The 27,372-nt window shown below is 44.9% G+C and overlaps 1 protein-coding gene across 1 annotated transcript in view; it reads right to left on the reverse strand.

Annotated features, from left to right (window-relative positions):
• The window catches only part of LOC138547970 (cytochrome P450 4B1-like), a 283,416-nt gene that overhangs the window by 240,378 nt on the left and 15,666 nt on the right, over positions 1-27,372 (reverse strand). Inside the window, exon 2 of the mRNA XM_069642247.1 lies at positions 21,458-21,602. Within this exon, the coding sequence (XP_069498348.1) occupies positions 21,458-21,602 (145 nt within the window). The remainder of the gene's footprint in view (positions 1-21,457; positions 21,603-27,372) is intronic.

Below are 27,372 nucleotides of genomic sequence, written 5' to 3' on the forward strand. Positions count from 1 at the left end.
AGACAAATGTCCCGTCGCAAGTGAGTATTTCTGGCAGGGATGCTGTTCTGTCCAACGCACCTGCACTGGGGGTAGACCCCTCAATGGGCCATTCAGTGTTGGAATGTCCACCTGTGGTGGTTACGGATGCAGGGTCACATTCCACTATTTTTGCTCCTGTTCCTGGGCCAGCAGATCAAAGGAGGAATGCAGTCCTGCAGCTTCAGGCAGTGCCAGCACAGCAAGGGGCACATCACCTTGGCCCAAACAGGTGTGGTGTCCGCCAACGCGGTGGCCATGCGCCACCAGGCAATACTGTGTGGGAGAACTCCATGCATACTATGCTGCACAACAGGGGGCATCGTGTGAGATGATTGCTGAGGCCGTGGATAGGGTGGCCACTTCCATAATCCCCGCAGAAAGGCAGGTGGAGCTACAACAGCAGGCAACAGAGTCCACGTGCCGCTCACACAGGGAGGACATGTGGCATCCAACAGGGACCGACGGGCTGAACTGGAGGCTCTGCATGCAGCCATATCTGCAGAGTCACAGGCCCACAGAGATGCCCTGAGGTTAGAACACAGGTCCTTCAGAGATACTCTGGGTGCACTTGAGGTGTCCCAGAGTACAAGGTCAGAACAGCAGCTGGAGCAGCTAACACGCACAATCTCAGCTGAGCTCCAGGCAACCTGTAAGGAGATCCGGGCATCACGTGAGGCCTTGCAGGCAGAAGTACGTGCTGCCCATGAGGTGCTGCATGGGGATCTCCGGACCATCATCCTGCAGAACCAAACCTTTCAGACGCGCATGCTTGCTGCAATGGAGGAGCATGCCAGGGCTTTGCGTGGTCTGTGTCCATACCATGCACACCTTCTAATGTACCACCAGAGGGCGACGACAGCAGTTCTCCCACTATCGGGTAGCCGTGCAGGCCAGAGCCCATTGAGGTTTTTTGTTCTCAACATCCACGCATGTGGGTGTTGGGGTGCACCCTTACCTCCTGACTCTTGGGTGGACCCCCCCGGTCGACCCATGGCCATTTTTGATTTTTCTTTTTCATTTTTATTTTTTATTTTATTTTTTATTTTTCAAATTTGCATTTCATTTTTAATTTTCATTTTTCATTAGAATATGATTTTTTAATTTTAATTTTTTCTTTTAATTTTTGAGTTCATTTTTTCTATTTCATTTTATTTTCATATTTCATTTGATATTTTTTTTTTCATTTGATTTTTTCTTTTTTCTTTTTAATTTTTTCATTTGAATTATAATTTTTCTTTTACATTTTTCTTTTTCATTTTTTCTTTTTCCTTTCCTTTTATGTTCATGACTTTTTTTTCACATTGTACATTCATGTTACAGTTTGGTGCTTTGTGTGGCTCACGTAGGCTTCCACTGTGTGTTCCAGCTGGGCCCATGCAGGCTTGTCCTGTGTTTGTGTTTGAAACTTGGGGTCCTGACACATATGCCACCCCTGCTTCCCCTTCCCATGGGCTCGCAAGGGTGTCACCGTGTAACAGTAATTTACACAGAGACATTGGGCTTCCATAAGTTGTGTGGGCAGTCTGTACTCCAAACTCTGTATACACCCCTAGTGGGGATTGCTGATGATTTCTCCACTGCATGGTTGATTTGTATATTGTATTCCATACTGCCCATTATGCATATCTTCATGTCTTAACTTGCCTGTCTCCATTGCAGATGCAGTTTATGTTGGATGCAGTACACTGCCACATTTACATACCAGCAACACACTGGAGATGGAAGGGGTCGATGTGCTGCCTTTGTCAGGTTGTGTCACTTGCACAATTATGATTGCTTACTGTCATACGTTGCCACTGTTGGGTCCTGTATTAATGTTTTGTCTTGCTGGTAAGTATTTGTTCATGTGTGCTGTTTATTTTTCAGTGGTGAGAGGGAATTGTCTCTGGCCTGTTTCCATTTGGGACGGTGCACTTTGTGACACTTGTGTCATGTGTTGTGCATTAATTTGGTTGCTTTGACACTGCATCCCATTCCATGGTGTGTTGGGCAGCTGAGATGGGGTTTTGGAGGGGTTGGGTGACATACCACTATTTGGGTGTACTATTTTGCAAGGGGGTAGTCCTTCATTCTGCATGAATGTATGTCTTTTACTGACACAGCACTGTGTCTGTTAAAGTAGCTAGGGATGCACACAATGTAGCATTTCCAGGAAAACAATCTCAGGGAGGTATGGTTGTGACAGTTGACTGTCCCTTTTGTCATCATCATCAATTGTCAGCTGTATGTGCCAGGCCTGTGTGCACTCCACAGGGGTGGGATATTAGTTGAAAAAATTTGCCACAAGCTGGGTACGGGCTGCCTCACCACGTTCCCTTTCCCCTCCCATGCGCAGCAGCTGTGCATGTGGTTGGGGATGTGGGGGCACCACCATGTCCACTGGCACGCCCCACCAGGTTGCAACATTGTGCAGGACACATGCTGTCACTATGATCCTGCACACTACTGGGGGCGCATATAGCAGCTGGCCACCAGAGCGGTCAAGGGAGCGAAAACATGACTTCAGCACTCCGAATGTACGCTCCACTATGCCCCGGGTTGCAATATGGGCTGTGTTGTATCTTACCTGGGGTGGTGTGGTGGGGTTCCGTATTGCCGTCATCATGTAGCTGCTCAGAGGGAAGGCACTGTCCATGGGGAGGTGATAATGGTTGTCATTAGTTGGGTTTTGCCATTTGTCAGTGTCTGACATGCATTCATGTGCAGAAGCATTTTTACTCACCAATGAGCCATGTATTGCCATGTCTCCCAGCTTCCAGGTCCCGGTTTAGGGGTGACATTCTGAATATAAAACTATCATGACTGGACCCCGGATAGTTGGCATATACAGAGGTGATGATTCCCTTGGCATCACATACAACCTGCACGTTGATGGAATGCCAGTGCTTGCGGTTTCGATAGATGTGCTCAGTTGCCCTAGGAGGACGTAGAGCCAGATGGGTGCAATCAACGGCACCTAGCACTTTGGGGAAGTGTGCCACCCCGTAAAAGTCCTGGACCACGGCCTGCCTTTCTGCGGGTGTTCTGGGCATGTCTATGTGCCTGCGGACTGAGGGGCATGCAGTCGTGATCGCCAACACCTGGTGTAAGCAGCGTGACTGTGTGGCCTGTGAGACGCCCCCAACTATGGCACTTGTCTGCTGAAATGACCCAGTAGCCAAGAAATGCAGTACATTGAGCACCTTTTCCAAGGGGCTTAGTGCTTGGGAGAACAGGGTGGGTGATGTGAGGTCATCCTCCCACTCAGCAACCAGTTCTAGGATGATTTGGGGTGGAAACCTGTACCTCCCATACACCTGGTCATCAGGCATCCCAAAAAGGCTGGTCCTGGGTAAAAAAATGCGTGGCCTGGCTATCCTCCTCCTGCGGTGTCCCACGACTACTGCTGTAAGGAACAGTATATTCATCGTAGCGTATGAGCTTCTTTGTTATTTGCGTGCACTTTTATGCTGTGCTGGGCCGCTTACACCTGCTTCCTGCTGGCGTACGTGTTTCCGGATTAACACGTCTTTTGTGGCATGCGGGTTTCCCCTGTTCGATTCCATGAATACGTGTTGTTAGCGCGTGTGTGGGGGTTGTGAGGATTTGGCAGCGGTACATTCCCATAACGCTCACATTTTCAAGTGTTGTTCCCCATTCCACATGTTCTGCCCCCTTTTTAGGTTGTGTGAGCTGCCCTGTGTGCGCCTTCACTGGCCGTCTCGCGCACAGCCTTTGGGATTCAGTGCACATCTCAGGTAAACCACGCGCAGCGCATTCCATGAATCGACAAACGGCTGCGTGTGTGGCTTTAGCACGCGTGCACTGCAATTTTCACGCTTGCGCTCCCCTTTTCAGCGCACATTAATTCCATGACTTATGATGTTCACAATCTATATCACAGTAATTTAGACTATATTTTTATGACAGAAGAAATAAAAGATATTTTGACAGTTCAGCCATAGTTCCCAACTCTAGGATTGACCATGCACGTATCGCAGTCAATATCAAATGAAAGGGTACAGCACAATATTTAACACTTGAAGGGCAACATACACGCAACACACAGAATAATGTGGCATCATCTTAATATTGATTAATTTAATAGTTGTAGCATGGATGATCCGATGCTTCAGGATTACTATAAGGAAGTGTACTGGAACATGTTCATTGAACAAATTAGGCAATGAACACAACATTTTGCCCATACTCCGTTAAATAAGGTATGAGGTGCATTCAATAGAAGTATCAGGAAATACCACAATCTTATCGCCATCAAAAAGCGTGATCTTACAAAAAGGACGCATGCTATTAGCAGGGATTTATAAATCGCAAGCACGGTTAAATAGAACCAAATACAAAACAGGAAAACGCAATACCAAAATTGGCCACGTGACCAAAAAAATGCAGTGCAGTGGCACCTGATATATGACACATTAAGAACGTATGATAATAACTATTTCTGGTTTCTGATTAGAAACTTTAAAGATCACCAGAAAAAACAGAAAGTCAACCTTGTCGCAGAACACAAATGGATGGAGCACATAATTAAGTATCTGATTTTTTAGATTTATTTTTAGAATTATACATATTCTGAAGGAGATATTTATGAATTTATCATAGCATTGCGCCTCTCTGGTGCCCATGGTCCTAACGGGGAGTCTAAGTAAGTAATTAAAAAGAATCCTAATATGCTGGCCTCATTACTTCACCTGCTTTTTAAAAGACAGTCACCACCAGAAAAATCCCTATCTACTGGAAAAAAAATATATTATTCCAATCCATGCATGGACATGGACATGTGACAACCCTAATGACTACTAATGTTTATTGCCCATTATTGACGCCCCCAATAAGGTATTTTGCAATGTTATCTTACATGAGGTAAGACAATGGGCAGAAAGTAAACAGTTACCCCACTCCCAACCAAATGGGTTTCGGCCAGGATACGGCACACTAGATAACACCTGGATAAGGCAACTGCTTATCCGAAATAAATGCCAAATCTTCACTGTACATGGCATTTGTAGATTACTCAGCAGCCTTTGACACCGTCAACAGAATATTATTGTGGCAGAAACTGAGACAATGGGGTTTACCTGAACACCTAATCCACAGCACTGAGCAGTTGTGTACCCACATATCTGACTTAATCAATGGAGGGACATAATCTAATAATATCTGCACTAATAACGGCTCAAAACAGGGGTGTGTTTAAGTACCCCTATTATTTAATCTAGATTTATTTATTTAATGTACTTATTTATTGCATTTGTTACACGCCCAAACCCGGGGGTATCACGGCGTTGGTTACTTGAGAGCATTGCTAGTTACAGATTTATGTTACATACATTCATAAATTACAACATATTCTGGATATTGACGAACAACAGAAGGGCCTTAGCCCTCATTTGTCAAAGAGCCAAGTGGCGCAGGTTCTCAAGTACACCTACTGTTTTCTGCCTAAACTGAAGAACAGTTAGGTATAGTGGCTGGATTATGCAGATGGTTTAGTTCTATGGACTGCACACCCAACGCTCATTGGATCTTCTGGATGAATGCTCAATATCGAACCATTTTAGAGTCAAGCATGTGAAAACAAAAACATATGGGCCTCATTACGAGGTTGGAGGTAGCCATGGAGCTGCTAGCTCCATGGCTGCCTCCAAAACCCTACCGACTCCGCCCTGGTGAATGGAGCAATTACCAGTCCATGCCAAGGTTGGCGGGACCGGTAATTCCCTATTCACCAGGGCCCTTCCCCATTCCCATTTCAGCCCCCATAGGGCCCCCATAGGGCTCAATGGGAATGGGGAAGGTGCTAATAATGGTACCGCAAATTGCGGTACTGTTATTAGCTCCAGAGTCCCTTTGCGGGTCCCGTCCTTAACGCCTGGAAAAACCAGGCTTTAAGGTAGGACCCGCAAAGGGAACTCGTAGTAGGGTGGTAAGGGATTACCGGCACCGGTGCCCTTACCGGTGCCGGTAATCCCTTACCGCGTGTCTCGTAATGAGGCCCAATGAGTTGTGGTAAAACAGCTGATACGGTCCAATGAGTCTGGACCTCAACACGAACACGGATTACAGCAGGTGGACCCATTTCTGCATCTGGGAACTTTAACTTCTCACAATAGGGGCACCTTATTAAAAGCTGTGCAATTAACAAAGAATGTAACACAGTTGCATGATCAAAAGCTTCATGTACAAAGCCAGGGGCTTTTCCTTAAAGGGAATCATCAAATTATATCACACACGTTTTATCCCGGGAATACTTTATGAAATTTAATCATACACGGAAAAAGGGGTTAAACGGTTGAAAGTTGTTGACGGCAAACTCTAGTGCCCCAGGCTTGCATTACGCAAGGGCGCACCAATAGAAGCGATCACACTATAACTGGGTCTGACATCACTATTAATCGACTAATGGATTAAACACAGTCGCAATAAGGGAAAAACATTGCATATGGCCAATCATATGGGTCAAATGCTCTAATGAAATTTGTTAACACATATTGGCCCTCATTACAACACCGGCGGTAACCAATGGCGCTATTAGCACCATGGTTGCTGCCGGTATTGTAACGAGTCTGCCAATGGTAAATGGGGAAATACTGCCCCATTCCAAGGTTGGCGGCGCGGTAATTCCCCATTTACCATTGGCCCTTCCCCATTCCCATTTTTGCCCTACTGGGGAAGGCGCTAATTACGGTACCGCAAATTGCGGTACCGTAATTACCTCGGAAGTCCCTTTGCGGGTCCCTACTTTAACAGCTGGTCCAGACCAGCCGTTAAGGTCGGGAGCCGCAAAGGGACCTCGTAATCAGGCGTTAAGGGTTTAACGGCACCGACACCTATTACGGCGCCGTTAAACCCTTAACGCCAGGGTCGTAATGACCCCCATTACAATTACCATAACACTATTGGCTGGACAAAACACCTCGAGATGGATTACTGGGCACCAAAAAAAAAAAGGGCTCATGCAGAAGCTTATTTATGGGGCCAGATAGGCAATATAGAACATCTTGCCAGGGTCCGTAAAGACAGAGAATATTACATACAGTCATTCAGCTATTTTACTCCAGCCAATTACCTGATAGTCCCCAAAGATAGGCAGCTGCCACATTTTATCATGCAACTACGACTTCATGTATTACCCTGATGATCACCACAACCTGAGCACTGAGGTTCGTCCGGTTCCAATGCCAAAATGACATTCCGTTAGTATTATATATGCATTCTACATACGCCAACTGCATTTTATCTAAACTAAAGCAGCTAGACATATTTTGAGATGCAAGCCCTGAGACTATATCTCATCAAGCTAGAGAAACCTCAACTGGCTCAAACACACAAAATCAACTGTATTACTTTCTGACCTCTACATAACAATGTCCCTACAGTAAACACCTGAAAACCTGCATAAAAAAATATGTAGCTGGATCATAAAGGTAGCAACCTCACTATACCAGGTAAAAAACAATGAAACAAGGAGGAAGATCCACTGCAGAATTAGAAAGGAACATCTGGAATGACCTCCTTCAACTGTAAAAACAGAACATAGCTTCAAGAGGCTCAAAAGGAATATTAAAATCTGTCTCCATGACTAAATCATCCAAATCTGCTATGCATGCCCGAGTACAATAAGCAAATAACCTGCCCTCCCACCTCCCACCTATGACTCCTGCATTTCACTCTACTAGACTTATGATCAGCGGGTTTGGCCCCACGGCCGCATTTATGTATTACCTGATGACCTTGAAAATGCCTACCTTGGCCCTTTGGGTGGTTTTCCGACCTATGTCTATGCCTATTTGTTTTATGTTTGTGATATGAAACACCTGCAAGCACAAACATGTCTGCAATGCATGGCCCCTTAGTAAAAGCGTCACTGACACTATGGAAACCAACTGTCAGCTCATATCTCGGAAACCAAGAGTGGTTGGGTGATTAACTTCATCCCATGTTCCCTGTTTGTTGTATATATGCAACACCTGTGCATTGCAGCTGACGTCCTGTTCTGTTTCTCCAAGGTACCCTGAAGCGAAAACCCTGTTAGCACATCATAATGTGTGTATATATATATATATATATATATATATATATATATATATATATATATATATTATTTATTTTTTTCAATGAAAAAACTTATTTTTAAGTTGGAATAATAAAAACCTATAAAATTCAAAGAAAAAACTTTGGTAAACGGACGTTATGGTTCCAAGTAAAACCGAAAAACCCCTGAAATTCGCCAGTTATGGTAAGCTACGCATCGCGCCACCACCGTGCACTGCTAAGACTAACACCTAGGACATCAAAGAAGACATCACGGTGATATAGCCGTTGATGACTACGTGCACCTGGCGAATAAATATAATCTTTCTGAAAACCTTTGTCCACATTTGTGAAACGGCAACAAAGTTTTAAGCCATCTAACAATTTAGAGACCCGCACTAATTTTGCCCCCTCTTGACAAAATCCTGCCAAACTTTGCAAAAACATTCATATCTAGGTCTAAAATCCTTTTTCTAACTTTTGTGCAGATTTCGTCAAATGGCACCACATTTATAAGCTGTTAAAATATTTTCGGATCCCCCTCTAATTTTGTTCCCTTTTGAAAAAACAGCATCACACTTTGCAGAAACCTTCAGAGTCCGGTCTAGAATTACATAAAAAAATGTCATGCAGTTTCTTTGAGTGTGACCAAAGTTATAAGCCATCCAAAAAATGCTTTTCACTGACCCTGTAATGCAGAAATAGGCATAGATGTCCCCAAGAGGGCGGCGTGATGTTCGTGGACGTCATAGCAAAACAATGCCAGTTTTGGGGGCTTTTAAGGCCATATCCCATCCCATCGTCTTCATCACTCACCTCCCCATTGATTGTTTCATTAGTTTGACAAGTGAAATTGCAATGTTGTGTTTTTTTATATGTTTTCACAATGGTGGCTGAACGTGAATCCAACATGGTAGGCGTTTCCAAAAATCGGACGCATCTCACGCTTTTCACGATCCAATCAGCTGGTGTGTCTGACGTCCGCAGACATCACGCCGCCCTCTGGACCAATCGGAAGCCCGTCTGTGGACTGAACAGCGATGTGAATCCGCAGACCGAACCCAGATATCACTAATAGTTTTTTACCTACTGTGGGAATCACGACAAGAGCCGGTATAGATGCTAGACAAAACTTTATTCAAGGAACTGCCAATGTTCAAGAATAGAGTCAACCGCCCACTTAATGGCCAAGCACTCCTTTTCAATCGTTGAGTACACAACCCCATGTGGCAGGAGTTTCCAGCTCACGAAACATACAGGATGCCCTCATATTCCTGCGACAGGACAGCACCCAACCCCTGGCCTTAGGCGTCAGTCTGCAAGTAGAAATGTTTCAGGAAATCAGGACGTTTTAACACAGGATGCGATTCGATGCAGCATTTCAGTCCTTCGATGGCCTGTAATGCAGCGATGTTGCTAGATAGGTCAGGAGAACCTCCATTCTTCAGAACGTCGGTCAAAGGGGCCGCAAGTGTTGAGAAGTTGGGAATGAAGTGTCTATAATACCCACTAAACCCCAAGAATGCCCTTATTTTCTTCCTGGTGGTGGGAACAGGTATGGTTTGTATTGCCTTGATTTTGGCGACCTGGGGTCTGATAACACCCCACCGCCCCACAGTATGACCCAGTCATTGGTTTCCTGGACCCCTAGAATGTTGTTTTTTAGGATTGTTATGTAGACCGGCACTGGTTAAAATGCGAACCACTTCTTGGAGATGAATCAGATGCTCTTTCCACGAGGCACTATACACCACAATATCATCCAGGTATGCAGCCGCTTAGTTGGTGTGTGGTTGTAGAAGAATGTCCATCAATTTCTGAAAGGTGGCCGCGGCCCCATGTAACCCGAAGGGTAATACCTTGTATTGGAAGAGCCCCTGAAGTGTTGAGATGGCGGTTTTCTCTTTGTCTGATTTTCGTAATGGGATCTGCCAGTACCCCTTTGTGAGGTCTGAGGTGCTAAGGTAATGGGCAGAACCTAGCCTTTCTAGAAGTTAATCCATCCTAGGCATGGGGTAGGCTTTGTATTGTGAAATCGCATTGAGCTGTCTGTAATCCATACAAAACCAGATTGATCCGTCCGGTTTGGGCACAAGTACGATCGGTTAGCACCAATCGCTAGTTGATGGTTCTATAATGTCCAACCGGACCATTTCTGCTACTTCCTTCTTTATGACCTGTCTTCGGGCCTCTGGGATCCTGTACGGTCGGAGTCTGACCGTTTGTCCGGGTAGGGTCTCAATCTGGTGCTCTATAACCTTGGTCCTGCCAGGTAGAGGAGAGAATGTTTCTATATGGGTTTTGAGTGTTTCCCAGGTCTCGTTCTTCATTAGGTCAGTCAGGGTTTCACCCCACTGTACCCTTTCTAGGTGGCTGTGTGGCAGCGTCGCCTGGGAGGTTCCTCCTTTAGCCCATAAGAGGCCATGATGGCTACAGGAGAGGGATCCATCCATATTTTTAGGAGGTTGATATGAAATACTTTAGCAGAAGGAGTCCAGTGGGGTTCATGTGTCCGATAGTTTACTGGACCCAGAATTTCTTTCACCACATAGGGTCCTCTCCACCGGACCAATGGTTTGTTTGTGCTGGTTGGTAACAAGACTAGTACACATTGCCCTGGTTGAAACTTCCTTAAACAGCTCCCTTTGTTATATGCTCTCTCTTGGTTGTCTTGTGCGTGCCCTAGATTGGCTTCTGCCATTGTTCGCATTGTGGTTAGGTGTTCCCTTAGTTCTTCGGCATATTCGGTTAAGGGGGTTTCTTGATTGTTTTCCCAGTCTTCTTTGACCAGATCCAGAATCGTTCAGCGCTGTCTCCCAAATAATAACTCAAAAGGTGAGAACCCAGTGGAAGATTGGGGTGTATCTCTAAGCACCATCAGAAATCAGGGTACCGCTCGGAACCAGTCTCTTCCTTCTGGTCCCGTCCCCCTTCTTAGCATTTTCTTTACAGTCTTGTTATACCTTCCGCCAATCCATCCGTCTGGGGATGGTAGACCGAGGTGCGTAATTGCTTTATCTGTAATCTTTCACAGACCTGTCGCATGATGGTTGACATAAAGTTTGTTCCTTGATCAGTAAGGATTTCGGTAGGCAGGCCTACCCTTGAAAAGAAGGGGATTAGCTGATTCCATATTTGTTTTGCTGACGTCCCCTTTAGGGAAATGCCTTGGGGTACCTAGTGGCATAATCCATGATAAACAAGTACTTGTACCCCCCTACTTTCTGGCTCCAGTGGTCTTACCAAATACATACCGATGCGCTGGAAGGGTATGGTAATCAAAGGCATGCGTTGTAATGGAGCCTTAACCAGTTTCTCCCAGCTTGTCAGCTGACAGTTTTCACATCCCTTGCAAAATTTGGCTACATCACCATAAATCCCTGGCCAATAGAGTCTCTTTAAAATGTTTTGTTGGGTTTTCAGGGAGGCCATATGGCCCCTGCATGGGTGGTTGTGGGCCAGTTAGAGGATAATCAGGTGATGGGGTTTGGGTAGAATTGTTCTCTTCGGGTGCCTTCCTCAGTCAGGTAGACCCGGTATAGTAAACCCTGTTTAGATGTGAAACCTGGTCCCTTAGTCAGGTTAGGATCTTTGTCTTGCAGAGCTCTTTCTCGGGCAACTCTAAGGGTGGGGTCCGTCAATGTCTCTCCCCGGATGGATTCCTCATGATCTTCAGGGTTCCAGGCTATTCGCTGGGTGGCATACATGGATTTGCACCGTGCAAGACGGTTTTCCCTTTTTTCAGTACTGGTTTTCTTATGACCCTTGGTACCTGGTTGTATTGGTTCTTGGGCGAATGGTGCTTCACCCCACCAGTTGTGGTCCAGGGCGTTTATTGCCTGGTGAAAGAGGGGTAGATCTGTCCCAAAACCAACAGGGGCGGGTAAGGAAGGTAGGACGGCAGCTTGCAGCTCTGTAATGTTAGGGCCTACTTCTACTTGTACAGTTTTCATGGGATAGGCTTTCACGTCCCCGTGTATACAACGTATAGGTACATGTACATTAGGTAGGTAAGGCGAATCACTTACGGTTGGCAATATGGCGGTCTGTCTGCTTCCGCTGTTGAGTAATGCCCGGCTGGAATCCCGTCCACCCTGTCCATGGTGCATGGTCCCTCGAACCGGGGTCCTGGTTCTGCTTTTATAAACCCAATTTCCATAGGCTCTGTTCCTCTTCTTCTGGGGCAAAAGCGGGCTATATGGCCCCATACCCCACAATCATAGCACTGAGGTTGACGGAATCCTATAGCTAATGCAGATGAACGGCCTTTGGTGCTGGGTTTTTTATCTTCCTGTCGAGGAGGGCATTCCTCAGCTGGCCTCCACCTTGGTAACAGACATCTAGGGCCCTTGGATACAGGTAACTCATGAAGGGGTATCATGCTACGGGTAGATGGGCCGTTACAAAAGGTCTGTTCCCCCGGTCTTTTGATTGGCGGAGGCAATGTCGACTGCTTCTGCTTAGGTGGGCCGGTGGAGTTGACAAACCCATCTTTGCATCGGAGGGGGAAGGGACTCTATGAATTGCTCCAGGGTGACTATCCATTATGTCTTGTACACCTGGGCCAGGCACCTACAGCCATTTCTCTATGAGATTGTGGACCCGATAATAGAGTTGGCGTGGATTTTCTCTGGGTTTCAATTTAGTGTCTCTTAGTTTTATACTGCAGGCCTCTTCATCTAGACCCAATCGATCTAACACCACCGTCTTTATTTCAGCAAAGGGGGTGGCCCCATTCGAGTTTACCGCTTGGTATGCTCTGTGCATTATTCCTGATAGCAAGGGGGCCCACATACTGTCCCCATCTGTCCACTGGCCATTGAGCGTTCCGGGCTATTCTCTCAAAGCCTGTGAGGAAGAACGCTGGATCTTCACCTTCCTTAAACTTTTGCAAGATGGGCTGCTTTCGAGAGCTTGCCACTGCATCTGTCAGGTGGAGGATGGTTTCATGCTGCTTCTCCTGAGATGCTGTCTGGAGGGTGCCCTGTAATTGGATAGCCTGTTGGAAGGTCTGGCAGTCAGCTGCCGCCTACTGCGCTTGTACTTGGATGAGCTGCTGCAGCTGCTGTTGGCTCTCCGACAGCGGTCGAATGATTTTTTCCATTTTGTTCTCGATATCCCACCTTCGTCACCACTTTTCGGGAATCATGACAGGAGCCGGTATTGATGGTAGACAAAACTTTATTCAAGGAACTGCCAATGTTCAAGAATAGAGAAACCACAGACTTTTGTACAGTTACTTCACTGTGGGATTTTAATGTCTGGTGTAAATACTCCTTGGAAGGCTTCTCCTACTCACTCGAGCCCGGATAGGCCCAGCAGTCGCTGCCCTCTCCTCTCCTTCTCCCTGCAATAAGCAACAACAATGTCATCAGTCCAGACCCTTTTATCCTCTGTAATAGGGCCAATCAGAGACCAGTGCTCTCCCCCTCCCTTTCATTGGCTGATACCCTGGCAGTCCTGCCCCTAGAAAAAGAGCTGCCATCCCCCTTCATGTTCCCTTTGTCCTGTTGCTCGTAATAGGACCTCCTACCAAGCGCCCAGTTTCCATGTGGCTGCTGCGGTCCACTTGTGCAACAAAGCGTTCAAGCCTCATGCAGTCTCCGCCCCCTGCATTTGGCGCCTTGCTGTGGTTCCTGCAGCTGAATCGCAGCGTGGCATGTATGGGGCCCGTTGGCCGTGCATATGAGGAGAGCTGCTTGGGGCTTATGGTGGTGGGTTTCCGGGTTCCATTCCCCCCTCCGACGTCGGTCGGGTGGGCCATGCATGGGGCTTGGGTTCCTGGGGTTGGCCGCCGACCAACGTCGGAGGGGAAGGGGTCTGCTTGTGAACTATAGATCACTGAGCCCGTCCAGCTCTGCTGCAGCGTCGGCGAACCGGACCGACCTGAGAACGGCCCGCGCTGCAACAGTGCAGGTGGCTCAGGTGGCAGCGTCTGGAAAAGTGCCTTCGGCACCCGATGGCACGCCAACGCTTCTCCCGCAGCACCCCAGTCCTCCCCAGACCCTGCACTAACGGTGTCTCCAGTGCTCCCATCCACACCCCCATCCCCACACCTACTTTTGGTGGCCATTTAAAAATAAACTACTGGACGAATTTAGACCAAATTTTCAAAAGCATGCTTTCGGGACCAAGCACCACTCCTGCTGCAAATTTTGTGAAAATCTGTGAGCATTTTATTTTTCCATTGCGTCTATGGTAAAAACCAACTGTTTTGCCAGCCCCCCTATAACTTTGCCCCCACCCCCTGCACGAAACATCACCAAACTTTGCAGAATCAATCTGATGGTCCCATATATTTTTTTGCAAAGTTTTGTGAGGGTTCGTCAAGGGGGGAGAAGTTATAAGCGACCAAAAAAGTGTTCTTCCTTTGGGTTGACCTTAACCAACTTAACCATAACTACAGGGCTGCTACTGCAGGCTCTGTAATATATATATATATATATATATATATATATATATATATATATATATATATATATATATATATATATATATATATATACTCACGGAAAAAATGTTGTTAAAGAGACGTTATGGTTAAGTTGCACTTATAAAAAGCTATCAAATTCAATGAAAACCTTTGTTAAAGGGATGTTATGGTTACATATAAAACCGAAAAACCTCTGAAATTCGCCAGTTATGGTAAGCTAAGCAACCATAACTTGCGCCACCACAGTGCACTGCTAAGACTAACACCCAGTACATGAAAGATGACATCATAAATGTCATTGATGCCATCACTGATGACATCACATATTAAAATCATTTTCATGAATAGTCTCTTCAAGGTGCAGTGTATGTAATTTTGGTAACAAGATGTCAGGTGTGATCGGGAGATCTATCATAAACTGCTTCATGTATTAAAGAATGTTCTCATCTAAAGAAAACATTATATTCGAGTGTTTTTGTTAATGCAGGAACCTAATCATACTTACACATAGGCAATGACTGCAGCATGTACCAAAAAAGTAAAAAGAAAGTCCTTTGCGTCTATGGGAAAAACCAAACATTTTGGGACCCCACTATAACTTTGCCCTTCCTTGATGAAGCCTCACCTCGCAGAATCAATCTGACGGCAACATATACTTTTTTTGCAAAGTTTCATGGGATTCGTCCAGGGGGGCAAAGTTATAAGCCAACCAAAAAAAGGCTCTTCCTTTGGGTTGAGCAACTAAACCATAGCTACAGGACCGCTAAATTAACTCTTTGCATTCAGGAACAAAAACTGAAGAATTGAGCAGGATTCTCAGCATATATCTCCCACATGGTGGAGGTTGCTTAGGAAAGTTAAGCTGCATTTTTCAATAGGGCCACATGAATTAATAGTGTCTGCTGCATGAGGAGCCAGGTCTTTTCACTGAGGAATGCTTAACTGTCTCACATATTTGTTTCATGGCTCCGCTCACACAGTGCGGTTTCTCATGCAGCTATGTCAAAGGAGAAGTTCTCTCAGGAATTGCATTGGCCTAGTGGATAGGGATTGTATTTTTAAGCATATATCAATAGATTTCAATTTTCTTTCAAATACATCTTACCTTTGATTTTATGGCACTTAGACACACAAACCACACAGGTAGAAAACCGCCATCTTGTGATAATCTTATCCGTTGATCAATCGCCCTCAGTTCAAGTGCCAGGGTGGCAGTAAATCAGAACACATGCCCTTCAAGCTGACATCAGCAGATGCTAACTTTAAGCTTACGCTCCTTGTCACCACACCAGTGCACATGTCATTCGAATGTCCTCTGTAAGCAATCTATTGATGCATCTCCTTGGATATTCCACTACAAATATCAAGAAACCCTTTCTTATCCGACAACATTGGAGTTTCTTCTGCCTTCATGTCCATCTACATTATACAACGCCTCTATGACTCATTTTTGCTCTGTTCAGCTTCCGAACAACTATGAAAAATAGAACCAAAAAAGGTACACTAGCTCTAATGGTTTCTCTCTACAAGCGCTTTGACTTTCAATAATTTAAACATAATTGCACAGTTTTTTTTAACATGTCTGTATCTTTCTCTAACTTTTACTAAACATGCCATTTAAAAACAAATACATCAATGTATGTGTTTATTTAAATTACTAAATACATTTTTTATCTCTCACAATTGATTTTCTCCTCCAACAATCTTCAATGTTTATGGCATCAATTCAATCATGTCTTTACAAGCTTCAGTATAGCAAAGAGGATATGGGTGCACCAACGGGCATGTGGCGCATTATAAGAATTAAAATAAATAAAATAAATAAATGGGTGAGATAGAAAGTCACAGAAAAGACAGTGGCCCTCATTACGACCCTGGCGGAATTCGCGGTGCTAAATGCACCGCGGAGCACGGCGGAAAGCCGCCGATAGCGCCATGGGGGTTGGCGGATTTACCACCCCATGCCGACCTTGGCGGAGCGGTAAATCCCCAATCCCCATTTTGCCCTTCCCCATTCCCATTCTTGCCCCATAGGGTATAATGGGAGTGGGGAAGGCGTTAATTACGCCACCGTAAAGTACGGTGGCGTAATTAACAACGAGGTCCCTTAGCGCCATGGATTTCTCCGCCCGGTAAAACCAGGCGGAGAAAGGCTCCATGGCGCTACGGGAACTCGTAGTAGGGCGGACGGGTCCGCCGCGAATAACGCTGGCGGAAACCCACTCCGCCAGGGTCGTAATGAGGGCCTGTGAATTGAGTGAAAATTGTGATAATCGCCCCCCATTCCTCGTCGCATGGAAGATGTTTCCACTTGCTACTTGATACGTGCCGTGCCATAGATGTGAAGCAATGTCAAGGCCAGCTTTGGTGGAGGACCCTCTCTGCTGAGAAATCGCTGGCTGCTTAGCCTACAAAGCCGAAGAAGAACCTCCACCGCTATAGTGACCCAGCAGCACAACGTCAGGGCAGCATGCCTTACAAGACCTGCATTGGGAATGCTATTGGTGCAGATGCACAAACCTATTGCAACAGTTCACCTTCATCTTGCTAGTAATGAGTATTTTGTATATCCGTTTGATTGGTGCCAACCTTGCACTATAGCCTTTTATGTTTTTCTACAAGGCCATTGTATACTAGCTATATACGTTTTGGTATATTGTAAAATCTATTATTCCTTTTTCATGCTAAAGGATCCCATCTTCTATTTTGAGAGTCAACAAAATGATTTTTCCCAATTACAAGGTATGACCAAATGATCTTCCTATCTTGTTTTATTTTCCAAAGCGCATATACATATTTATAATATCATAATTTCAAAAATTATTAGACTGTTACTTCTTTACTCACAAAGTATGTTTTATAATTCTTATCTGTGCCTCATTTTTCAAAGCTGTGCCAAAAAAAAGATACATTCAATTATTTAAATAATTCTATTTCTCTATATTTTAAACAGATGGTACAGGCTTGCGGCCAATCAAGCGTTTACCTTGTGGATACATGGAAGACTGGCATTCCGCATTTGGCGTGTCATACCTGCCTGCGTCGCACAAGCTTTCCATGAAAAATGTACCAGTGCCATGACTAGCTCCAATACCGGTGCCGCCACCGACTTGGTGGTATGGGGACTTACCGGTCTAGTCCAACCTTTGCGGGACTGGTAAATCCCCATTTGAAAAGCCATTCCCCATTCCCATTTGAACCCCCATAGGGCTCAATGGGAAGGGGAAAGGCGTCAATAACGGTACCGCAAATTGCAATACCGTTATTGACCCCCGGTATCCCTTTGCGGGTCCCGTCCATAACGCCTGGTAAAACCAGGCGTTAAGGGAGGGACACGCAAAGGGACCTCGGAATAGGGCACAAAGGGATTACCGGCACCGGTGTCATTACCGATGCCCGGTATCCCTTTGCGCCCAGGTCGTTATGACCCCCCACTGGATTTTCGCAGACAGTACCACTAGCAGTTCAGTATAATGTGTAGTTTGTAATAAAATATGTCAATTACAATAAAAAGCATATGTCACTTATAACTTGGAATTGTTTGTAGTTGTACTAATGATTTTAAAGTTTTCTCATATGTTCCCAAACAACATACAACAAGGCACAAAAGCTAAAGTCACAGGGCCTCATTACGAGTATAGAGGCAGCCATGCCCTTAATAAGGGCATGGCTGCCTCCATACCGGGTTTCAGTACCGGGTTCTGTGAATGAGGAATTACCGGGTCATTCCGACCTTGGAGGACCTGGTAATTCCTCATGCACAAAACCATTCCCCATTCCCATTTGAGCCCCCATAGGGCTCAATGGGAATGGAGCTAATAATGGGCCTGTTAATAACGGACCTGTTATTAGCTCTTTGGTCCCCTCGTGGGACCCGGAAAGGACGTCTGGTTTTACCAGATGTTTGTTCCGGGTCCCGCTAGGGGACCTCGTAATCAGGCATCCCGTAATGAACGGTGCCGGTCCCGTACCGACACCCTTCATTACGGGAGCGCCTGCCTTGTAATGAGGCCCACAATATCAAATACACTGTACTTGCATTCTAAGAAGGATTGCATTTCTTATTCTTATTATTTCTTCACATGTTACTTTGTTTGTTTCAAGCACTCTGAATTTAATTCCATTGTATTTTGGAATACACATCTTTTAACAAATGTCAACAATCCTTACACTTTCACAGTCGTTGGAAATAAAAGCAATCAAGTAATATGATGATAAGTGAATGGAAGGGTTTGTCCTAGTCACCAACAAAACAAAGTCTACTAATAAAAAATGTATGCAATACCAGCAAGATTAACTAATGTTATTGGAACTGCCCTGAATATGTTACCAATATTATTCCCACTCAATTATAATCTATCCAAACACTTCTCCCTTATCACCGCACTGTCATCGGTGTGTCCATGGGGGTCATTACGAGTTTGGAGGTAGCCATGGTGCAAATAGCTGCCTCCAAACCTGTGTCCGGGTCGGGGTTCACTGAATGGGGACTTACCAGGTCATTCCAACCTTGGAAGACCCAGTAAATCCTCATTTAAATTGTTTATATATTCATGTTCTGCACTCTTGAGAATTGCTTATGTATTTGTGAAAAATGAAATAAATGCATCAACGAAAAAGAAATGTGAGAAGAAAGGTCTTTCATCTAATGTACCAATTGTGTTGCTAGGGGGTAAACTTAAAAAGGCCTAGGAACACGTGGAAGAAGATTGACACAAGCAGCTGCAGCCAATCGTCTAGTGGTCGATAAGGGGCCACCATTATGTACATAAGGGACCCACCAATGAGAATGATGAAAAGGATACCATATATTGTTTGCATCATGATTTCACGCCTCGAAACACTTGGGTATAGGCGCGTTATAAATGCCATATCATATCATGAGTGATCGTGCTGTTCTATAAAATGCTCTGTTTGTTTTGAACCAACTAGTGTGCTCTGTACAGTAGGGTTTGAATGCCCCTGCTGACATGTATTTTTCTTTTTGGAAGTAAAACTTTGTTATCCTTGTAAAAAGTGTTCCAAGCTTTTTTCCCTAGAGGGTTGTATTTATTCCTTTTCTGGCTGTCTTAAGGTCTGCCCGACAAAGGAAGGCAAATGTACATATTTTGGTCAAAAGTAATTAATGGATCCTTTGATCACTAAAAAAGGTTCCACTGTATAAACATGTTTAAATGGTAGCATAATTAACAAAGATAGAAGACATTGGGCCTCATTACGAGGTTGGAGGTAGTCATGGCACTATTAGCGCCATGACTACCTCCAAAACCGGTACCGTGTCCGGTCCCGTTCAATGGGGACTTACCCGTCTATTCTGACCTTTGCGGGACCGGTAAGTCCCCATTGAAAAAGCCATTCCCCATTCCCATTTCAGCCCCCATAGGGCTCAATGGGAAGGGGAAGGTGCTTATAACGGTGCAAATTGCGGTACCGTTATGAGCTCTGAAGTCCCTTAACGGGCATTAAGGAAGGGACCCGCTAAGGGACCTCGTAGTAGGGCGGTAAGGGATCACCGGCACCGGTGCCCTTACCTGTGCCAGTAATCCCTTACCGCCAACCTCGTAATGAGGCCCATAGTGAAGGTGCCAAATCTGTATGATCATATGCAACTGACAATACATGCTTCGTGGCATTCAAAGCAAAGCACACAACGTATACAGTATCAACACAGCTGGTAAGCAAGAACGCATAGCAGCAGGTAATGGACAGGGCATGACATCTAGAAAAGCAAATGCTTGCAGGAAAGATTGTCAAGAAAATGAAACAGGGCCAACTAGACGAAGCTATGCCATGCCTGCCAAGCAGAAAGATACAATCCTAAAGATGGTTAGTGAAAATGAGGCAAATTACAAAACAAATGACCACTTGTTACTAGCGTAAACATGTTGGGAAACGTAGTCTGCATGGCAATCCATCCCTGCTTGCCTAGGTGGGAACATGTGCCTAGTTTTACACTCAACAACATCTCTTCTACCTGGTACTCCATTGACAACCCCAAGCGGTGGCACCATGTGTTAACCCACCAGTGCCGCTCTGCAGACACAGCAGCCGGATTAAGCCCTACAAAAGGCTGGTCTCAAGTCAGGGTCCTTTTATACCTGTGCCCAGAGGCAATATAATGTACAGAGGCTGCAGTGAGGGGTTTGAGGTTTGTCAAATGCTCATCACTTAATGCAAAAACGGTATCTGCAGCTTGGTGGCCATTTTACACTGTTGTTGACCTCTTCATAACATTTCCAGGTGCACGGTACTGCATGGGTATGGCCAAATTGAAAGCAAACGGCTGCTGTATCTATTCTCGTTGGATGTGGTTATGGATGCATAAAAGCAAGGAGCAAGACCAGGTATAGAAATGTACATTTGAATGAGGCTTCCAAAGACCGTAATGCAGGTGCAATATGCCCAAAGCAATCCCTTCACAGCAGTAGTTGAGCAGCAGAATTTTGAACACCCGGTTCACAGCAATGGATTTGTGATCCCTTTGTAGACGGTGGACAAGCTATCGTTGAAGGTCAAAGAATACGCTCTTTGCATAGGCTCGATAAGATAAGCCAGAATGGCTTGTACTCTACCAGGGAAGGGCAGAAGTGGAAGGCCAGAGTTCATGGGTAGTATGTGAGAATGAGAGCAGCGGGAAACCACGTCTCTAGAAGGACTTTTAGACCCTCTGCAGATGGTGGATAAGATATCAATGGATATGTGAAGCCTTTGTAGACGGCGGACAAGATATGGCCGAAGGCCAAGGAATATGATTTTAAGGCCAGGACGGGTTGGACTCCAGCACGGAAGGGCAGAAGTGGAAGACCAGAGTTCATTGGTAGTACGCGAGACTGAGAGGAGTGGGAACACACATCTGGAGAAGGACCAGGCAGCAATGTGAACATGTAAGAGCCACACAGTACCAACAGCAGGAAACCTAACAGCATGACACTTCTGGAATCAGAAGCAGCAGCATTAGCGGCGCCTTACCTGTTCTAGCAAGTATCGCTTTAGCATAATCGGGGTGAGTGATGCAAAGATACGCTATGTATTTCCCAACCCACAACGTGTTGGCGTAATGGTACTTCGCGGCCAAGGTGACGAAAGTGTCCAGGTATGTGCCATCTTCATGAAACTGCAAAACATGAACACCACAAATGAGTGCAGAGAAAAAACATGGTGGCATTTTGAGATTAATAAAACAAGGAAAGATTGCACATGTGAAAACACACCCTATATTTTATGTATCTTTAAATTCAGTTTGGAGAAGCTATCTCCCTCATACAAAGATTGCTGGCACTGCATAATATGACAAAGCCAATAGGTCTGGCTTTGCTTGTTATAGGTGCTAGTGGATCGATTAAAAATGGATACAAGGCTGGGTGAAATGAATGGCATAGGTGATTATGATTATGATTGGTTATTTATAACGCGCTTAAGACCCGGAGGTTTCTAAGCGCGGACCCGCGGACCGAACCTGTGCTGCTCCGCGTTGTCTTGCTTCCAAGGCGAGCGCATTGCCCCTGAGCTATCCTCCCGTGATACATCTCTGCTAGCCTGTACGCGCCAGCATTAATTCCAAGCTTCCCAAATTGAAACGCAAATGGATTTATGGTAAGTATGAGCAACAATGATTTCAGATGCCATTATTCCAGAACTTTGCATTCATTTGAGAAAAAGCCCTGTATTGAGCCCAACAGCAGAAATGCTTCTGGTTTCTTGGTTCCAAGGAATCAAAGAAATCAATATTGTGGAAAGAATGGATTAATGTCAATCAAATTTCAATTCGTCAGCAACATTATATAACTTTATGGAAACGGGTAAGGGGGTTGCGGTGCTGCACTTCAGAAAGGGGGGCAATGCAGTGTCACATCTTGCAACTCAATGATTGTGTGCAACTAATCTGCAAGAGTATCTTTAAAAGTTCGGGCAGAAACTTTGCTGTTGCTCTAATATTATGTTTGCTTCACACATGTTAAATAGGAGCAGAGGGAAACAACACATTTTCAACAGATGATGCCTCAATCCCTCAGTCTTAGCTATCTGTCAGTTTTAATGCTGTATATCAAAAAACACAATTGATCAGGGCGTTTCTGGACATGAAAACTTGTGAAAGAATACATTTTTCTGAACATGTTCACAAATATTGCATAATGTTATGTAAATTATACAAAACCATACATCACCATCAAGGTATAGTGAGTCTCACACCATCCCATAAAAACATACACAATTTTGCACAGTGATTACATATAAAATGACATCTCGTGATTGGTACAGACCAGCCTTGCAATGCCAAGGTTTTTTTCAATAACAAAGTATACAATAGAAATACTGTCTTTTTTGTCACTTTTGGAACACTCAAACAAAAAACAAGTTGACACAAAGGTGTTTCGGGCCTATAATACTCAATTAGCTTCAATTATGATGGCCTTCAGCAGGACGGGAGAAGTGAAAGTGTTGGCTCACTGCCTGTGGTGTATATATGGTCTATAACAATCAGAAAATTAATACTTTCTGTCCCGGAGATTCTTTACATAAGCTCCAAAAGTAGCCGTAAACTGAACCCCAGAGGGGCAGTTAAAAAAGCTTACTGTGTTGTGTAAATTGAACACGGAGAGTCTGGGAAATCTCCAGAGTCTGCACCATTTTTCTGTGTTTAGTGTTCTGTGTAACAATGCCAATGACGGTTCCAACTTGTGACAGTACATGACTGATACTGGAGGCATCCATAAGCTAGAGGAGCAGGGTAAAGGAATCTTGCACAAACATCCCCTGGTAGATATACCCATTGGAAAAAATAACAGCGACAACTCATGGGGATAGAGACACCGCTATCTCATATATGCAAATGCAGACCCCTGTACAGTGACAAAGTTAGAAAATACCATGAACAATGGGTGACAGAGACACAGGGAGAAGGGATTCCAAACTCCTGGCCAGAGGTAGGGTCCTTCGATAAGGGAACTTTAGACAACATGTCCACATATTTGACTCTTAAGTACAAGGGGAAGAGGTTGCAGACAAGGAGAGAAATCTTGGAACTGTGGCGGATGTTCGAAGGAACACCTGTCACAGATAAGAGAAACCTAGAACTAGAAAAGGTAACTGTGAGACTATGGGGTTGGAGAACAAAAAGAGAGAAGGAGAACCCAAGAGAATTTCCCCACTATTAACATGACCAGTGGCAGGATATTCAAACCCAACCTATGTGTCCGGGGGAAGCCCGACAGAAAACAAAAGTACTGCACCATCCCCGCCTTATGACCCCCCGGAGATAGCGGAACTATACGGGCAGTTTGAGTGGAAGAGGAAACAGACAGTTTGGGATATGAGAACGTAGGGTCAGTAAGGGATAAGGAATACTGGAGTGATTTCGATGACGAGGAGGAAGGAGCTGTAGGAGGGGCCCAACAGTTACAATTCAGCACGCAGCTGATGGAAGGGGCATGGGAGGGGAGGCTAAGGGACAGGTTGGGGAGAATGGCAGTAGCAAAGAGAAGAGGATGTGAGGCAAAGGGAAATCAAAACTACAAATGCCCCTAATCCAGAAGGGAGCAGGTCGACCTCATTATGTCCCATGGGCAAAGATGTATAAAAACAACCTCTCAAATTCCTCCCCCCACTCACAGCAGGTGTGGTAAAAATTGATCTATGCATTCGAGAAACAGACTGCGGGGGTGCCCTTGGCATAGAATATTTAAAGCCTACTAGTATCTGCAGTGGGTGACCAGGCAGAATCAGTGTGGGTAAAAGCAGGATAATAACGTTTGAACACATGTCGAGAACATGTGTGGGATGCACTGCAGAGAGCCTTCCCAGATACTCCCGATTTACATTACATAATGCAGCGCACTTCATTACATAATGTTGCGCATTTCATTCTTCGGGTCCAAGAGATGTGGAGATCAGAAATGGGCACAGCGTGGGATCAATCTACGTCTCTATTTTATTTCATTATAAAGCGGGGACTCCCAAAGGAGGTACAGAAGGCCCTTGATAAGATAGCGGGGATGGAAGGGATGGCCTGAGATTCAAAGCATCATAGTACACCATTGTAGGAGGATCAAAGAAAGGGAAAAAGAAACTATTCAGAGACGCTTGACAGAGGAAATGAAATTCGTACACACAAAATTACTGACGGTCGCTTCTGCAACGGCGACACAGCCCCCAGAGCAGTTGGGAAAGGAAGGAGGTGTCTCCATCGCTACACAAGCTACTATGGCTGCTATATGGGTGGACACGGGCAAGAGCAGAGGGTAGAAAATCAGCAGTACATGAGACCCCAGTGGCAAGGACGACCGACGAGAGGGAGAGGTGGATTTCGGGGAGAGAAAGGAGAAGGATTCGTTGGGCAGGTGCCCTAGGGGAGGAAATCTTGGGCAGTGTTGGTCAAGCAGGAGATGGGGCCACTTCATCAGGGAGTGCCGGAGCAGACAGGGAGGAAACTACCCTTATAGTGACCATTATTATAACACGCCACAGTACGGAATCCCCCACCCAGGGAGCCCACAGGGACCGTCCCAACCCAAGGAGCATATGAGATATCACTACTTTTCCCACAGTTATCACCCCAGATGCCAGGACCCAGAACATACCATCACCCTCCACACACGATGCAGGCACCTCAGAACCACTGTAGACAGCAGGAAGGGGACAATAGGAACTGTCACAATATATTATGCCGCACCCACAAGTCAGGGATCGCTCCCCTTGCAAATGAAGGTGGCGCACAAGATAACTCTTTTTATGATTACACATTTTTTTTAAGGAGGCCTCCAACCTGTCTCGCACCCAACCTCTACCAGCACCCGCTGTCACAAAAGACCAGGGACCAGGTTGGTGTGTTGTCAATGAATACTTTATTAATTTATTTTAATATCAAATCAGAACAAAAAAATGAAAGCAGACACTATTGATGTGGTAACACAAATGCACAAACTTCTATAAAGTAACCCGGTTAAGAGATACTGTGATGCCACTCCTTGGTTTTATGCAAAGCAAGACAAAAAATTCAACTCAAATCATTGCAAGAAGGTTAAGCATTCCCCCCTGCGACAATTCACCCCCAAACAACAATTGGTTTGAATCCCTTTGAACGGAAGGCAGTGGAGGGTGTAAGAATACAATGAACAAATCGGTTTGTGGGTAGTGCCCACAGACACAAGAGGGGGAACCAGTAAAGAGGGGGAGAATTTCGTTTTGGAGTACAATGGAAAAATGGGTTTTCAATGATTTTACACTTCTGCTATGGGAAATCACACAAGGGTACTTCAGGCTGCTTACACTAGAAGACAAATAGGGCTTCAAAACAGAGTACCTAGCACACAAAGGAAATTCGATTTTAATACAGGCAAAACATGAAAAAATCCAAATAAAATAAAAATGGAATGCAATTCAAAATCCTTGAACAGGGTACAGTAGGGCAAAGAGATCTGAGCTAGAAAACATGGGTTTTAGCAGGTGAAGTGAAAAACGAAAATGGAAATCCCACTAGTTTTTGCTGGGGCTCAAAATGACAGGCGAGCTCTAAGCAACGTAAAATGAAGGAAATGCAATTCAAAATCTGCACTCAGAATATGGTAGGCGAAGAAGGATAGAGTAGAAAAAACGATTTTTCAAAGGTTAATAGAAATTTTTAGAAAAACAAAAATGGAAATACCACTACTTTTTCCTGATGCTGCAAATGACACACCTGCTTCAAACAATGGGAAACTCAGTTACAATGACAGAGGCGCATAACAGGGAAACTTTGGACAAAGGGATTACTCACAATAACAAAATTGGTTTGGATTCAAAATGACAGATGTAAATGGGAACTTGTTTTGAAACACCCTTTAACAGATGGAAGAATTGTTTTTTCAGCTCTTAATGACTCGCAAGCCACAGGGAAGGGAGAGGTAGTTTTGAATGCTACTGTTTCCTATCCCAAGAAATAATAGGGAAATTAAATGATTTACTGAACCAAATATACTAGGGTTTTACTCAGATGACGGAAGGCTCTTCAATGGCAAATGACAGAATTGCATGTGCAAATAAAGGATTTTCAGTGAGAACAACTGCACAAATACACAACAATGCACAAATAAATGAAATATTTCCATGGGAAAATGACAGAATTACACAAACAGAGAAGATAGGGGGTTTACCATGGGGAATCCCAATGACAAGGCTGAAATATATATATGGCTTATTGAATCTATTGCTGGGGAGGTCTAAACTTACAAGAAAAGGGCTTGATGGATTTCAAGGGGTGCCAGGACTTCACTGCAGGGACCTTCAAGGAGGCAGTCAAGATCTATTTCTGTCCTCCAAAAAGGTCCTACTCGGGTGCTGGTTTTTACCCCAAGGGTAGGCCCAGTTCTGAAAAGATAGTTCCTAATTTTAGGGGATTTTCAGGGAGAGTCCTCACCTGAGGTGGAGTAACTTATTTATAAGGCAGATGACATCACAGACGTGTCATCCTTCTTGCACAACTGATAGGGCAGTGGTCAAGGGTGCCCTCCCCTCTGCGAGCCGGTAGGTCCAGAAAATGGGGGAGTGATTTGAGAAGCCAGGGGAGGATACCTCGTCCATCATATGACTGGGGCAGGGGGGTGTATCTGGATCTTGCACATGGAAACCTCCCATTTTGACAAATGCCCTTTCTCACCAGATTACGCCACATATACCAGCATTTTTGGACACTATATTTTTTTGTGAATCAAATGATCCAACCTAGAAGGGTGTAGGTTATTCTATGGCCGAGTTATGGTTTTCCTCCTTTACTTCCCAACTATATTCATGAAAAATCGGGCATTCGGTGGGCGGGATATGGATTACCTTTTTCATGTTTCCTCAATTTTTCATATTTCTCAGTCACATCAGGAATGCCCCATAATATTTTACTAAATAACTTTGTTTTC

The sequence above is a fragment of the Ambystoma mexicanum genome, chromosome 1q, assembly GCF_040938575.1.
Source record: "Ambystoma mexicanum isolate Mex_15411 chromosome 1q, UKY_AmexF1_1, whole genome shotgun sequence".
In the NCBI taxonomy this organism is placed as follows: domain Eukaryota; kingdom Metazoa; phylum Chordata; class Amphibia; order Caudata; family Ambystomatidae; genus Ambystoma; species Ambystoma mexicanum.